Source organism: Cebus imitator, unplaced genomic scaffold (genome assembly GCF_001604975.1).
Source record: "Cebus imitator isolate Cc_AM_T3 unplaced genomic scaffold, Cebus_imitator-1.0 Scaffold40, whole genome shotgun sequence".
NCBI lineage: Eukaryota > Metazoa > Chordata > Mammalia > Primates > Cebidae > Cebus > Cebus imitator.
This window is the reverse complement of record NW_016107355.1, coordinates 9,539,706-9,555,455: the sequence shown is the minus strand read 5'-3', so window position 1 is coordinate 9,555,455 and position 15,750 is coordinate 9,539,706. Positions and strand designations below refer to the sequence as shown.

Below are 15,750 nucleotides of genomic sequence, written 5' to 3'. Positions count from 1 at the left end.
GAGATTAAAGACACTCAATCTTTAACCTTGAAGGGCGGCAAAAGGTCAGCTATGCTGTCAACATAGAAGTCAGGAACCATTTTCTTCTTAGACACGCAGTCACTTTCCTGATTACTCTTCACATCCCCTAAAGTGGAGACTTCGGTGAGGGTCAGAATGGTCTTGAGGCCACAAGTGACGCCCAGGAGGATGTCTGTGCCCAGGCGGTCTACTGGATAAGCTCCCAAGAAGGGCTAGGAGCAAGAGCACACACATACAGATGGGACTTTTCCTGCATGTGTGAATCCACTTTCCATCCATGTCAGGGGCCACTTTGGCCCTCAGTAAAGATTAGATGGTCCACATGTTGTTTAATCCTCACCAAGAATTTCCTGTGTTATCTTGACCTCCCTTCTTCGAAACAAAACTAAAAGAGAAACTTGTTTTGAAATCAGTGGGAGGTTGTATTCTAGAATTTACTTTTATCTTGCTTCTATATAATTTTCTATAGTCAAAGAAAGAAAAAAAATCCATATTTTACAGAAATTCCTTGCACGCAATTCAGAACTGTTATTAGTTCAACATATACTCTTAGTAAATTTTTGTTTCAAAGTTCCCTTCTAAAACAAAATTAGAGACGAAATGAATGGGAATGCAGTGTCATTGTCTATTTTGTATTTTCTAGAGGTGAGCATTGCTAACTCAGTGTTTCATTTCTTAACCATCAGGTCAGAGATGAAAGGAACATGCTTAAGGTTGTTTCTCGGATGCACCGGGTGGCAGTGATCCTTAAACTGTTGGTGCAGCAGTTTTCCATTCTCGAGACGATGACAGCCTTGGACTTCAATGACTTCAGGTGTGTACCTCTGGCATTTTAAAAAAATGTGATGAAGTTTACTTTCTCATTTCAGCGGGGTAAAAGGAGCAAGTGTGTGTTGTGTGCCATGAGGAGCCTATCTTACAAACACTTTGTCACTATATGGACGTAGGGGTCTTTAATCACAAAGCATTTGAGAAGTTACTAAAAATATTTTATTATTCATTTTTACCTGTAAGCATAATATGATTAATTAATTTAAATTCTTCACTGTGTGTCCTGTGTTTCTCCAAAAAAAATTTTAGGCAACTTCGCACATTGACTAAAATACATGTAATTACATTTGAAAAATACAAAAACTAAAAACAGGAATGATATACACAGAAGCATGTCAATCAAAGTAGAAGTTATGAATTAAACCATGACGTTTAACTATACATTTCAAGGTAATACCATATAGGTAGCTTTTTTTCTTACCAAAATATGAGAAGAAAAAATTTTAAGAACCTGTCATTGGATGTAGGATGTAACAAGCAAGGTCCTGAATATGGCTGACAAAGGAAAAGTAGAGGTCGTGGGGAATTTAAAACATTAAAGTCTTAGCAGCAACAAAATGAAAGACATTCCCAAGGATGTAACATGGGGAGTGGGAGTAATAACATTTTTTGATATTCGATGATGTTTAAGTAGCTCATTTTTCTGATTTCAATAACAGCCAAATCACAGGTCTAACACTAGACAGTTGTGTGCATTTGCTCTTGATATCCAGGAGAGTAAAACTGACCATTTCTTACAGTAGAATAAACCATTATGGTGATTGATAATCTGAAGTCTTTTCTCTTCTCTTCCCTCGCCTCCCCTCCCCTCCTCCCCACTCTCCTCCTCTCCTCTGTCCTCTGTCTTCTCTTCTCTTCGCCTTGCCTTACCTCCCCCCATTTAATCTCAAAGAGAGTACTTATCTCCAGCATCAGGCTTCCAGAGTTTGCAATTCCGACTATTAGAAAACAAGATAGGTGTTCTTCAGAACATGAGAGTCCCTTATAACAGAAGACATTATCGTGATAACTTCAAAGGAGAAAATAATGAACTGCTACTTAAGTCTGAGCAAGAAAAGACGCTTCTGCAATTAGTGGAGGTATGGGCTCACATATAATTTCTAAAGTTTAAATCAATACATCTTCTTAATTTAGCTTTTGCTAAGTCAGAATTTTAAAATCATATCAAAATTGAGTTACATTCATTGGATATAAGGATAGAAAGAATTCATAAAAATACTTGAATCTGTTCATTCATGTTACTAAAATATTGAAAATGTCAAGGACCCTACTGAGAACTTCAGAAATACTTATGTAATCAATTGTACGTTAAATATTTAATAACCTCATCATCTCAATAAAACAATTCCTTAAACATCCCTACTAAGTAACACTTAATTAGCTGATTTTTAGACTGAGTATGATTATTTAGTGAGCGTTATTATTTTAAAATATTCTGTAATTGAAAATTTCCAGTTATTTAGTATTTTTCTGAGCTGAACTAAATTACTAAGAATATACACCACAGAAAATTTTCCCTTCATATCCAAATTCCCTAAAGGCGTATATGAGCCTTCAGGAATTATTATTTTTTTCTTCAAAAATAGATTACTATTATTATTATTTTTGTATTTTTAGTAGAGATAGGGTTTTATCATATTAGTCAGGTTGGATGATCTCAATCTCCTGACCTTGTGCTTCGCCCACCTCGGCCTCCCAAAGTCCTGGGATTACAGGGGTGAGCCACCGCGCCCAGCCCAAAACTAGATTGTTAAACAAAGATTGTATTGACCTGGTTTTCATTACAAAACCTTTTCTTTTGTGAATTTACTTTTACTGTGTTGAATTACATTCTGCTCATTAATCCCCTGGGTGTTGTAAATGTGGATTTAGGTTAATGTATTATATATAATGCCAAATAATGGCATGTAAGAATAGGGAGAAAAATAATTACAAAACTAATTTCATATTTATAATAAGTATGAGTTAAATGAGGACCCACAGAGGCACATAAATTTAGTTTTATTTCTAGTTTTAAAAATATTTTAAAATCTCAAAGTAATTGCATGGATGGTTAATTTCAAAGTTGCTAAGTATACAGAGCCCACGAATTTAGAAGCGATCATATCTTATACAAATCATAATTTCTTCAGTTCCTAAGACATAAAGTAAATTGAGAATAAATCAGAAGATATCAGTAAAATAATTATTAGGAGTATACTCTTTATATACGTTTAAATAGAACATATGTTTAGATATGTTTATAGATTTCTAGAAGACAGTTGGAATTTCTGTAATCATATATTTCTTAAGAAGTAAAGAATAAACATTATTAACCGTTGCTATAAAAATTAAGAAAACTGAATATATTATTTCATAAATGAAGATATCAAAGAGAAACAAAAAAAATTTACAAATAAAACTTGTAGCATATGTTTCTGGAAACCATGAAGATTTCTTGTTTCAAGTTTATATATGTCAGTTACAATGCATTTTACATAGTTTAAATTTTGTCATGTATTCACTTAAAAAATGTTTATTTAAGGCATGGCTGGAAAGAACCCCAGGTTTAGAGCCAGATGGATTTAACTTCTGGGGAAAGTTAGAAAAAAATATCACCAAAGGCCTAGAAGTGGAATTCGTAAGGATTCAGGTATTTAATACAGAAATATTCAGAATTTTATTTTAATTATTTTTTTGCTTTTCCCTTAGCCTTTCATTTTCTTCATATTTTTTTTCTTTCACAAATGTATTTTCTTGGACCGTATTACACAATTGATTTAACTTTCTTTATGTGGGATGAATGTTATACTAAAATAAGACCTTTATTGCAAGGGAGATTTTGTCTATGATAAGTAGCTGAAATTAATTACTTTTTCATTTCCATTGAAAATTCTATATTAGGACCAATTCTAAACAGAACTAGGCCCACAATGAACTAACCAACCAAATCTCTTCGGCCCTGTAACTTTGCTTTCGCTTTTGTATATTTTCTGGGTGCTTTCTGGCAGCTCTCAGACAATGTCAGTTTTCTCCTACTTAAAAGATACTATTGATTGCTCATTGCCCTGATCTTACAGATCTCTCATCCTCTTTGCATGACTAAATTTCTGGGAAGAGTTGTTTATATTCTACGTCTTGGGAGGCTGCATCAGGTAGTGCTTAAAGCATAGACTTCAAAGTCACAGTACTTGGGCTCCAGTACTTGCACTCCTTAACAACTATGTGACAGGTAACAAGTGACTGCACCTCTCTTTGCCTATCTTTCAGCATTGGCAAAATAGAAAAATAAGAATATCTAACTTTTAAGACTACGATGAACAGGAAATTAAATATTTGTAAAGTGTTGAGAACAGAGTCAGAATAGTTACTTATCTCCCTCAGCTTACTTCAAGCTGTCCTCCTGTACCATCATTCTCAAGTGCCTTCATGTACATAAATCCAATGGCCATTTTATTTATTTATTTATTTATTTATTTATTTATTCATTTTGAAATGGAGTCTCACTCTGTTGCCCAGGCTGGAGTGCAGTGGTCAAATCTCGGCTCACTGCAACTTCTGCCTACCGGGTTCAAGTAATTCTCCTGCCTCAGCCTCCCAAGTAGCTGGAATAACAGGACCCTGCCACCATGTCCAGCCAATTTTTGTGTTTTTAGTAAAGTCGGGGTTTTGCCATGTTGGTCAGTCTGGTCTTGAACTCCTGACCCCAGGTGATCTACCCACCTGGGACTCCCATTGTGCTGGGATTACAGGTGTGAGCCACCACGCCTGGCCCCATGGCCATTTTTAATCTTAACTTAGTTGACCTCACAGAATCATTCATTGCTAATGACTACACTTATTCTTTCTTGAACATTCTTTTCTCTTGGATTTAGCACACACCATTAAGTTTGCTTCTAATTCTGTGGCCCTTCTCTCTCTATCTCTTTTATTTGCTCTTATTTCTCACTCAGACTAATAAACGGTAGAGTTTTGTAGTGCATTGGCTTAGATCCTTTTTGTTCTATCTCTACACTTTTCTTTTTTTTTGAGACAGAGTCTTGCTCTGTCATCCCCAGGCTGGAGTGCAATAGCATGATCTCGGCTCCCTACAACCTCTGGCTGCTGGGCTCAAGCAATTCTCCTGACTCAGCCTCCCAAGTAGCTGGGACTACAGGCATGTGCCACCATGCCTGGCTAGTTTTTTGTATTTTTAGTAGAGATGGGGTTTTACCATGTTAGCTAGGATGGTCTCGATCTCCTGACCTTGTGATCCACCCACCTCAGCCTCCCAAAGTGTTGCGATTACAGGCATGAGCCACTGCGTCTGGCCTCTCCATATTCTTTCATTAGATGAGGTTATTTATACTCACTGCTTGAATATCTACTTAGCCACTATAATTCTCAAACATTTATCCCTGGTTTATATATCCCCTTAGATTTCAGAACATGTATATAATACCTTACTTGATATTTCCTCCTGGTCCTCTCAAAAACACACCAATAGAACCAAACTTGAACATTTCCCTTTCCATCCACTTTTGTACCAACATTGTCTTCTCTGCAAAAAGAACTTTTTCTCCTGTAGTCCATCTAGGCTGTCCTCAGACTCCTATCAGTCAGTGATCCTTGGCTCCACCCTCTTCTTTCACCACTCCTTCAAGCTATCATCAAGTCCTACCAATGTTACGTATTCAGATCTGAAATATTATCCTTTAATCTACGACTACCACTTAAGTACAACCCGCTATCGCTTTTCACCTGGACTACAATAATCTCTGAACTGTCTTCCCAATATGCCTCTATTTCAATTTAGTCTTCACATTGCAGTCTGAATAATCTTTTCAGAATGCAAATCTGATCACATCTCCCATTTGTGTAAAGCCTTTGATGTCACCCCATTGTTTTTAGAATTAAGATTATAGCATTAATGTGGTCTATAAGGCCTTTTATGATCTCATATTCATGTGGTCAAAGCCATACTGTTTCTTTATTAGCTAAGTTTAGTTCTTTGGATTTATCATCAAGGAGTCTTTTTATGTGTTTTTCTCTGGGCTTGGAATGTTCTTCCCCAACTAACTCCTTTCCATTCTTAAGATCTTGGCTCCGGGAAAATTTCTTTAGGAAGGTCTTTCCTAGACTTCTTATTACTTAAAGTTATGACACCAATGCTGCTTCTGCATAGTATAGTCTATGGTTGCAATTTAATGCCTGGGTGATTAATTGTTCAATGTCTTATTCCTACCAGATAATACCTGTATAATATCAGGACACTCAATTTTTGCTCACAGTTTCATCTCTATCATTTAAACTTAAATAAAAGGATAGAAATAATTTAAACTCAAATAAAAGGGTAGAATCATTGAGTGTGTGAAAGATTCCTTCTCATAAGACATAATTTCCAAATAGTAATATTAGATGACACAGTAAATATTGAAAGCACATCATTCCTACAACCACAAGTCTCTTTCTTATAAGCAAAGTTTTCTAAAATATCAATCTATTCTCTCTCGGGATTATTAACGCCATATTTTTCCTGAAGGCTAAGGAAGAGTCTGAAGAAAAAGAGGAACAGGTGGCTGAATTTCAGAAGCACAAAGAGGTGCTACTGTCCTTATTTGATGAGAAACGTCATGAATATCTTCTTAGTAGAGGTAAGTATTTTTAATTTATGAATCTTTTCCTTGGAATGTGTGAATATGAGATCAAGATTTAATTTTATAAGACTATCAAGCCTTAATTGGGGGAAATAGAATGAAAATTGTATACCTGTGTAACAATCCTGCACTATCTGCACATGTACCCCAGAACTTTTAATTAAAGTATAATTCAAAGAAAAAGAAAGAAAATTGATATTCTACTGATAGGAACAAAAATTGAGTAAATTTTTTGGTGATAAACCTGTTTTAACAGGTTTCTATGCTCAGATTATTTCAAAAACATTAGAAAAAACATGTATAGTCTATGCCAGGTATAAGGATATCAAGATCAATTGCATGTAGTTTCTCAAGTAGTTCACAGCCTAATAGGGACAGAATGAAGACAATTGCTGTAATAATAAACACTGTGGTAGAGGTAAGATAAGGAAGGAATAGCTACTGTGAGAGCAAGTGTTGATGTCGCCCTATTGTTTTAGGATTAAAATAAAATCTTTAATGTGGTCTATAAGGCCTTTTACGATCTCATATTCATGTGGTCCAGTCATACTAATTTTCTTTTATTAGCTAAATTTAGTTGTTTGGATTTATCACCAAGGGGTCTTTTTATGTGTTCTTCTCTGAATTTGGAATGTTCTTACATTCCAGTTACGTGGAATGTTCCTGCTCTCTTTCTCTCTTCCTCGCTCTTTTGTGTGTGGGTGAGTTCTTTCATCCAAATCTGCTTGGTTGATCAGGAGACCAGGAAAAGCATACATTTAGACTTTTGGCACAATTGTTACTGAGCCATTAGTTCCTGAAACTTATTGAACAGTAAAAGCAGTAATTTCATTTCTAAACTTTTGTGTTCATTTTGACTTAGAACTTTTACTGTAAAGCATCTCAAACCTTTCTGGAAATGGGCAGAATAAAAGTAAAAGTTCACTTTTATAACAAAAATACAAAACATACCAACATATGAAATTGTATTAAATTTTATAAGCTTAAAGGTTGTTAGCTTCGGTTTTCTTTTAAAACAAACAAACAAACAAACAAACAAACCCTCAGTAAAGAACAGCAAAATCTTGTTTTCCTGTGGCAAGGAGACAGCCTTTCATTAGAGCACACATATATGATTTTACATAATTGTGCTCATTAAAACCAAGCAAACTAATTTCAAGTGAATTAATGAAAGCTACTTTCAAATGATGCTTATAACGCATCACTGCTTTTTTGAAATGAAAGACACATACTGTTTTACTTAGAAAATGCATTTTATTATGAAAGTTAAATATTTTCTAGAAAAATCAGGTTTTCTTAAGATGCTCATTGAAGGTTTTGAGAATTTAAAATATGTACATTTTTAATTTGTTTTTTAAAATCCAATGTTAAAATTGTATTTCAAGTGATAGGTTTACAAATTCAAGCTGAAGGATAAAAAATGTAAACTAAAACTTATATTGTTTTCTAAATACATCTAATCCATTAATTTTTTTTAAGACGACGATGCCAAATTAATATAAATTTGCCTTAAGGGACCTAACAAATTATCATTTGCTATGTATTGTGCAGGTGAAAGACGGCTGTCATACAGAGCACTTCAGGGAGCATTGATGATATATTTTTACAGGTAAAGCAAATCGGAAGAGAGTCCAAAGTTAAAATTGAGGAGTGGATATGAATTACATATCCAGTATAAAGCCTAAAACTTACAATCATAGTTTAATGCAGTAATTTAGTTTTTGAAGAAAACTTGAAAAATAATAATGAAGTTTCATGAGCCCTTTTTTTTTTCCCTTTTAAATAGTAAAGGCATAACTTTTTCCCTAAACAGGGTTAAATGGGGTTAAACACCCCACAAATTAATCAAATAACCCTTTTAACTGAATTCTGCGAAACATTATGTAACCCTAAGTGACTTAAATGGCCAAAGTTTACTGTCTCTCAGAGATTCACTCATGCAATGTGTTCTATCATTAAACAATGTTGTAAGGTTATTCCTGTTTAATAAAATAAAAAACTCATGAAGTGAAAATAACTTGTAAACTGTACTACTTGCAGTTTCAATTAAATTGCTTTCAGCGTCTAAAATGTTTCAAGTATTCCTTAAATATTGACTCAATCCTACTATATTGTATAAAGGTTTCATCCTCAGGGTTCATGAATTAAATGTGTCAGAACAATAAATATCACATTAGTAAAAAATACTTATATTTACAGTCTGTCTTACTGCTGTGTATTTATTTAATTTTTAAAATCTTAAGTCTTTCTTCAAAATGGCAACATAAATAAAATCTTTGATTCTTTGCCTAAATTAGAGTAAATGCTAGTCAAGCTTATGTGTCCTAACTAGAAAATATACTGAAAAAGTTGAAGAAATAGATGTAAAAAGAAAAACAGAGATGAAAAGAAATAAAAAAGCGTCTTTCCTTTTGTGTTTTAATATCTTTTCCTAGAGAGTTTGACTACTGTTTTCCGGGGAAGCTGTGATAGTGTACCTGTCTCTCTTTTAATAAGAAGAGTTAGGTGTGACTCTGGGGGATTACTTCAAGTATATTACATGGAATTTTCTAGACTTCGAATAAACACTGCAAGTTGAGTAATATTATTTCATCTTTGAGATGAAGAAACTGAGACTGAGAGAATAAGCCAAAGATGCCACAGCTCCTCGGTAGCAAAGTTGACATTTGTTTCCAGGGCCAACTGATTGCAACGCTCATGCTCCTCCTAACACATTCGATTTACTCGAATATTTTCTTCTTTTCTTCCTGTAGGGAAGAGCCTAGATTCCAGGTGCCTTTTCAGTTGCTGACTTATCTTATGGACATAGACTCACTCATGACCAAATGGAGATGTAAGTCCTTTCTGCTCACCCCATGCTGCTGCCACACATGCTGCTCTGTGCTCTTTATCTTGGTCTTTTGCGTGTCCTCTTGCCTGCCTTCCCTCTTCCTCCCTCCTTTGTGTGTGGTTGTGTTCTTTCTTACAAATCAGCTTGGCCATGACTCTCTCCCAGGGGCCACTTATCCATGTGCACACTAGGCCCACAGAACTTTTGGGGACTCGTGAAAATGTTTTATTTTAAAATCTGAAGGAAAAAAATAAACTTTAGATCAAAACAAATGTTTTATGAGAGTAAGATGTTTGACATTATGCCAATGCAGTTTAAAATATTTAATTTTAATAGTTTTTTTTTTTTTTTTAAATGAAAGACCCCATAAAGGCAAAGGTGGCACAGGGTTATGAGTCATATTATGGTCCTGATCTCTAATATTGGGTGCATGGGCTAAATGCAATGAAGGCTGGAGTGAAGTGCATGTAGCCTGAGGCAAGTGGAGTGCTAGGCAACCTCACAGTCTCATCTGGCTCTCACGTATGAGCCTTCCATATGGCCAAGTGTTAGTTGTCAGCATTTTCTCAGAAACAATGATCATTACCAACCCCTTGTTGTTAGAACATTGTGAAACTAATGGAGGAAAAATATCCATGGAGTGAATTTGTGTGTTTGCCTAGATAGCCATGTGTGCATGGTGCACAGAATGCTGGGCAGCAAAGCTGGCACCGGTGGCTCCTCAGGCTATCACTACCTGCGCTCAACCGTGAGGTAGGTGGGGAAATCCTCCTTTCTCCCTGGTGACAGTCACCAACAGTTTGTTTCTCCATCTATACATTTATTACCGAAAAAAAAGCCAATTTATTTGCTCCTGTCTGAAACTAACAACAAGTTTGTAGTTAGATTACATTCCATTTCAGTCTTTCGGAGGTAATTTTATAAAATTCTTAATTATGAACCTTCACCGTTTTGATCCTGTATGTAAAGGGGTATGGTACCAACGACTGCATGATACGTGAGGACACAAAGGGTTTAACAGTGCTTACATCCAGGCAGAAAGTCTTCAACCCATTCTGGTTCAAGTTTTGACTACAGTAAAACATTTATTATTAATTCTGCTAATGTCTTCCTGGCTAGATAAACGACGCAGTTAAAGTAGCTTGTTTTCTGACATGACTGTATTTTGAATTATAAAACCATTTCCATCTACTCCAAACAGTGCCCTTTTTAGAGTGTTTAGAAGGAAAGAGATAACATTTATTGAGGAGTTAAAATCTGCTAGAGAGGTTTCTAAGGCATGTACATTCTTATTTTGATACTCACAATATCATAGATAAATGGACAAATGGATATATCTGGAAACTGGGAAACTTCTGTGGCCCCTTGAAAAAGAAGAATCAATTCAAGAATAAATTAGACGTTTAACTTTAGTCCCTCCCCCAAATCTTTACAGTACATTGCTTTCATCCCTACTGTTATTACCAGATTGGCTGATTTGTAAAATATACAGGTTCAAATTTTCATTATTTTTATACATTTTCACTTTCCCTGGAAATAAATTCTGTAAGCACAAAACAGTCAATAGCGGCCTGTACCACGTGAGCACACACATCAGTGGGTTGTGGGAATAATAAACACAGACAGCATTTCCAGCATGTTGTCTCATTTTTAAAAAGACTGACTGAAAGGAAGGACTGAAGTTTTCATTTTACAGAGTTACAAACTGGGGCATTGAAGTTTAAACAACTTGTCAGAGGTCCTTGAATTGTAGGTGACAGATACAGAATTTGAACCCAGATTTATTTGACTTCAAAGGCAAATGTTCTTCCTCCATAAAACTACAACAGTTAAGATTGGTAACTAACAACACAAGAGCAATTTCAGTGTTAAAAGCACTCTGTAGACATTTATTACTAGCCTAAGATGGCACTGCAATGGATTAATCCCTTCAGAGCAGTTATTTGGCAGCTACTTTTCAGTTGGAAATATTTCCAAATGGGTATCTAAGAACTTTACCTGCTTTAAATTTATTACCTTGTACACCATCCTTTAGAAGTAGGAAATGAGAACACACCCTTGTCTTTATGAAGGTATCAGCAATACGGCTCTCAGATTTCATATGAACCACACTGGCCTAAAACACATAGTACTGTTTTATGGGCATAAACTTTGCAAATGGAATAAAACTAGTACTACATAATACCTAATATAATGTAAGATATACGCAACATGCAATGTATATTATATTGAATACTAATTAATTATGGAAAATAGCTGAGAAATAAATTTTCTAATTGAAAATTTTAAATATTTCATGTCAACCAATGTCACACATCTTCATGTATGTGTTTTTCCAGTGATAGGTACAAGGTATTTGTAGATTTATTTAATCTCTCAACGTACCTGGTTCCCCGACACTGGTTACCGAAGATGAACCCAATAATTCACAAATTCCTATATACAGCGGAATACTGTGATAGCTCCTACTTCAGCAGTGATGAATCAGATTAAAATCATCCGCAAAGTCGGTGAAGAATACCAGTCGCTCAGCCTATTTTTTATTTTCTGTGAACTTACATAAATACGTAGTTTTAATAAATGTATGTAAATATTGTTCAGCATCACAGTGCTCTCATTTAATTCTGGAAATAATTTAATTACCTCTCGTTTGTGATGATACTAAGCATTAAGTAGAGAAATAATTCATTTAAACAGTAACATTGTACATAGAGTGTTTTCTTATTAAAAATTCAATTTCCCCTGAGACCTAATGTCACTCCTTAATGTAATTATTATCTCATTGTTTCATACTTTATAAACTTATAAAGTTCAGCTATTTCAAATATTTTATGCAGTAAACTGTGTCATTCTGCACAAAGACTTTCAAACAAAATTAAAAAAATAATAAAGCATTCACCTTTCTCCCTGTATTGTTTTTGAAACAGTAATCGTATTTGTTTGGAATCTTAATGACCAAAGACAGAAATCTATCTGAAGTTTGGCTAGAGGAGATATAGTGGTGAATTATTAGCTTGGAGAATTCAAATGAACGCTAGCCAGAAAGTCTTAAAAGAGGATCCTGGAAGCTCTGATGTCACAAGGACTGGGTTCAGTTCCTGGAGTGCTATATTCCTGGAACGCTCGGAGGATCTTTTCTGTCTCATCTCCTCTCCACTGTAGGTGTTGGCTTTATTCTTCCCTGTAGTAGAACGGCTCCTGTCTCAGGCTGGGTCCCAGTTTCCAGCATCACTGAACTCACACAGGGAGAAGCTTCTCCTTCTCCCAGCTCCCGTGCCTGTGTTCTGGGAGGTGGAGTGAACTCCAATGCATGTAGAACTGAGGTTGGCACAAGTAGCAGTTCCCTCAAAGAAGACGTGCTTTCCAGAAGAAATGACACAGACTAAACAGCGACCCACTTCATTTCTAATAAAACATATTAATTAGACTAAGAGTTTAGATTAGACATGAGTTTTAGTCTTCTTTTTCTAGCTTGGCCAGGTTATTGGCAAACTTAAATTTTTGTTACGGCAGGAAGAACATAATATTATTTAAAAAATCTAAACTGTATGTCAACCTTGATCTAGAGTGATTATCACTAGCAAGCAGCAAGTTTTTTTTTTTTTTTTTTAATAAGGATCATATGATCTAGTTTGTCTCCAAATTACATATCATTGCCTTTACCTTCATGACTGTTGTGTGTTCACGTATGTGTATATTCACAGTATCTGATGGTGGCTAAGCTGACATTATACAGAGGCAAATCGCATGGTGGCTAAAAGGTACTAGCTTTGAAATTAACAAGTTCGAGGGCAAATTCTGGCCCTGCAAACTTATTAACTATCTGGTACAATCACCAGTTGAAGGTTAGTTTCCTATCTTTCTGGGGATAAAAGTACTTATTTTATAAACTGATATTTCTCAGGAAAAAAATATGTTAATAGATGTTTTATCACCAAAGTGCCTTAGAATATTGGTGTAAATGGCATTTGTCAATGTTTATCATTCTTTTAATAGACTGTATTAGCCAGGATTCTCCAAAGGGACAGAACTAATAGGATAAATGTATATATGAAGGGGAGTTTGTTAAGGAAGATTGACTCACACAATCACAAGGTGAAGTCCCATGGCAAATCTGCAAGCTGAGAAGCCATGGAGCCAGTCTGAGTCCCAAAACCTCAAAAGTAGGGAAGCCAATAGTGTATTCTTCAGTCTGTGGCTGAATGCCCCAGAGCCCCTGGTGAATCACTGGTATAATTCCAAGCGTCCAAAAGCTGAAGAACTTAGGGTCTGATGTTGCAGGGCAGGAAGCATCCAGCATGGAAGAAAGACGGAGGACACACGACTCAGCAGGTCTGTTCTTTCCATGCTTGCTTTTACGCTGGCAGGGATTAGACGGTGCCCACCCAGGCTAAGGGTGGGTCTGCCTCTCCCAGTCCACTGACTCAAATGCTAATCTCCTTTGGCAACACCCTCACAAACACATCCAGGAACAATACTCTGCATCCTTCAATCCAGTCAAGTTAACACTCAATATTAACCATCACAAGTCCATTCTTTGTCAACTTGAACCCATACACATCTCCTGAAATCATACATAATCTTCAAATAAAGACAATAGGGTCATAATTATACCTAACACAATACAGCTATCTTTGTACAAATGACAGTGCACCAATCCCCAACCCAAATGCTATTGCATGAAGTTAACAATGCTTAAATGATGATAGGAAGTCAATGAATTTTATATCGCATCAGAAAGGAAAACAAAAGGAAATAAATTGAACATATTTTCTTAGTACAAGTTTTTATATGCGCAAACATGTTCTCAACAAAATAAGGAAGAAATACTCGTGACAATTACAGTCCTTGTTTCTGCAACTGGTCACATAGCTGAAGCTGCTATCAATGACTACTTTTAGTCTACTACCCATTACTTATTATCTTTGCCTTCAGCAAGCACCTCAGGAGGTAACAATTTTTTACCTGGTGAAATGGCCCAAACCTTTATTCCTGAAGGGTCTGAGCCATTTGTAGTCCTGCCAGGATAGGGCTGTTACAGTTTCCCATTGTCATTTATCACAGGCATGGCAATACTAAGAGACACCCTAAAGGATCTCCTGTGTTCCATGCATACTCTTCCTTACCTCTACTGTGGAGTAGTAGACTGATTTCATCTTGACAGTCCGGGTCAGTCACCCCAGCCAACACCATAACTCCCTTCTTAGCCTGTTATATTAGTCTGTTTTTATGCTGCTAATAAAGACATAGCCCAGACTGGATAATTCATAAAGGAAAGAGGCTTAATGGATTCACAGTTCTACATGGTTGGGGAGGCCTCACAATCATGGTGGAAGGAAAAGGAGAAGCAAAAGCACATCTTACATGGCAGCAGGCAAGAGAGCTTGTGCATGGGGAACTCCCATTTATAAAACCATCAGATCTCATGTGACTTGTTCTCTACCATGAGAATAGTATGGGGGAAACTACCCTCATGATTCAAATCTCCACCTGGCCCTGCCCTTGACATGTGGGGGTTATTACAATTCAAGGTGAGATGTGGTGAGGAGACACAGCTAAACCATCTCATAGACTATATGGTTATATTTAGTTCTTTACACCTGTATTTTTTGGTGTGACTACGTTAGAAGTTGCAAGAGTTTATCAAAGCTTGTATCAGTCTTTCTTAATGTAAATATCAAAATAATTTAGACTGCAAGTTCTCACCCTTGCCAGCCACATTTGCCTCTAATGCTGATGAGCCACTTTATAATTTTTAAATGGGTTAGAAAATCACTGTAAAGTTGGCTAATTTAGTATGAACTTTGAGGTCTTTGTGAAACCACATCCAGAAACATATTGATGACTTTTATTATGACTTCTAATTATTATGTGAAGATTTCATTGCTTGGAGTTCAAGTAGTTTGTTATGGCTGGGCAACAGCATAACAGCAATCAACCTATGCAACATAGTAGCGATCACAGTTAAAAAAGTAGAGAGGCTTCTTCACGATAGCTCACTTAAAAGAGCTTGCATGCTATCATACAGGCATTGGGAGCCCTTGAACCGTTTATGCAGGGGAAATACACTAGATGGACTGACTATAAGAACATTGATCTGAGTCACCAGACTTCCGGTCTGGATTTAGGGACGTAGAGTATAATGAGTAGGCTACTGAATAATAGAGATAAATGACACTAGAGAACGTGCAACTGAGAAACAACAGTAGCCACAGGAGGTAGGGGATTCGGTGATGGGTTACCAAGGTCTGGATGACCTGCTTAAATATTTGGGATTTGTCTTAATTTTACTGATTGGGTGATTCCATAATGTTGATTCTGTTAACCAAAACAGAGGTTCTAAGAGGTAAAGGAGATTTTTTTTTTTTTTTTTTTTGAGACGGAATTTCACTCTTGTTACCCAGGCTGGGGTGCAAAGGTGCAATCTTGGCTCACCGCAACCTCCGCGTCCTG

The 15,750-nt window shown here is 36.1% G+C and overlaps 1 protein-coding gene across 1 annotated transcript in view; it reads left to right on the top strand.

The window, feature by feature from the left end:
* Positions 1-12,207, top strand: part of TDO2 (tryptophan 2,3-dioxygenase) — a 17,198-nt gene extending 4,991 nt beyond the window's left edge. Inside the window, exons 5-12 of the mRNA XM_017526035.2 lie at positions 708-835; positions 1,745-1,931; positions 3,377-3,484; positions 6,353-6,464; positions 8,019-8,076; positions 9,221-9,300; positions 9,960-10,050; positions 11,637-12,207. Of these exons, the coding sequence (XP_017381524.1) occupies positions 708-835; positions 1,745-1,931; positions 3,377-3,484; positions 6,353-6,464; positions 8,019-8,076; positions 9,221-9,300; positions 9,960-10,050; positions 11,637-11,790 (918 nt within the window). The 3' untranslated portion in view covers positions 11,791-12,207. The remainder of the gene's footprint in view (positions 1-707; positions 836-1,744; positions 1,932-3,376; positions 3,485-6,352; positions 6,465-8,018; positions 8,077-9,220; positions 9,301-9,959; positions 10,051-11,636) is intronic.
* The last annotated feature ends 3,543 nt before the right edge of the window (positions 12,208-15,750 follow it).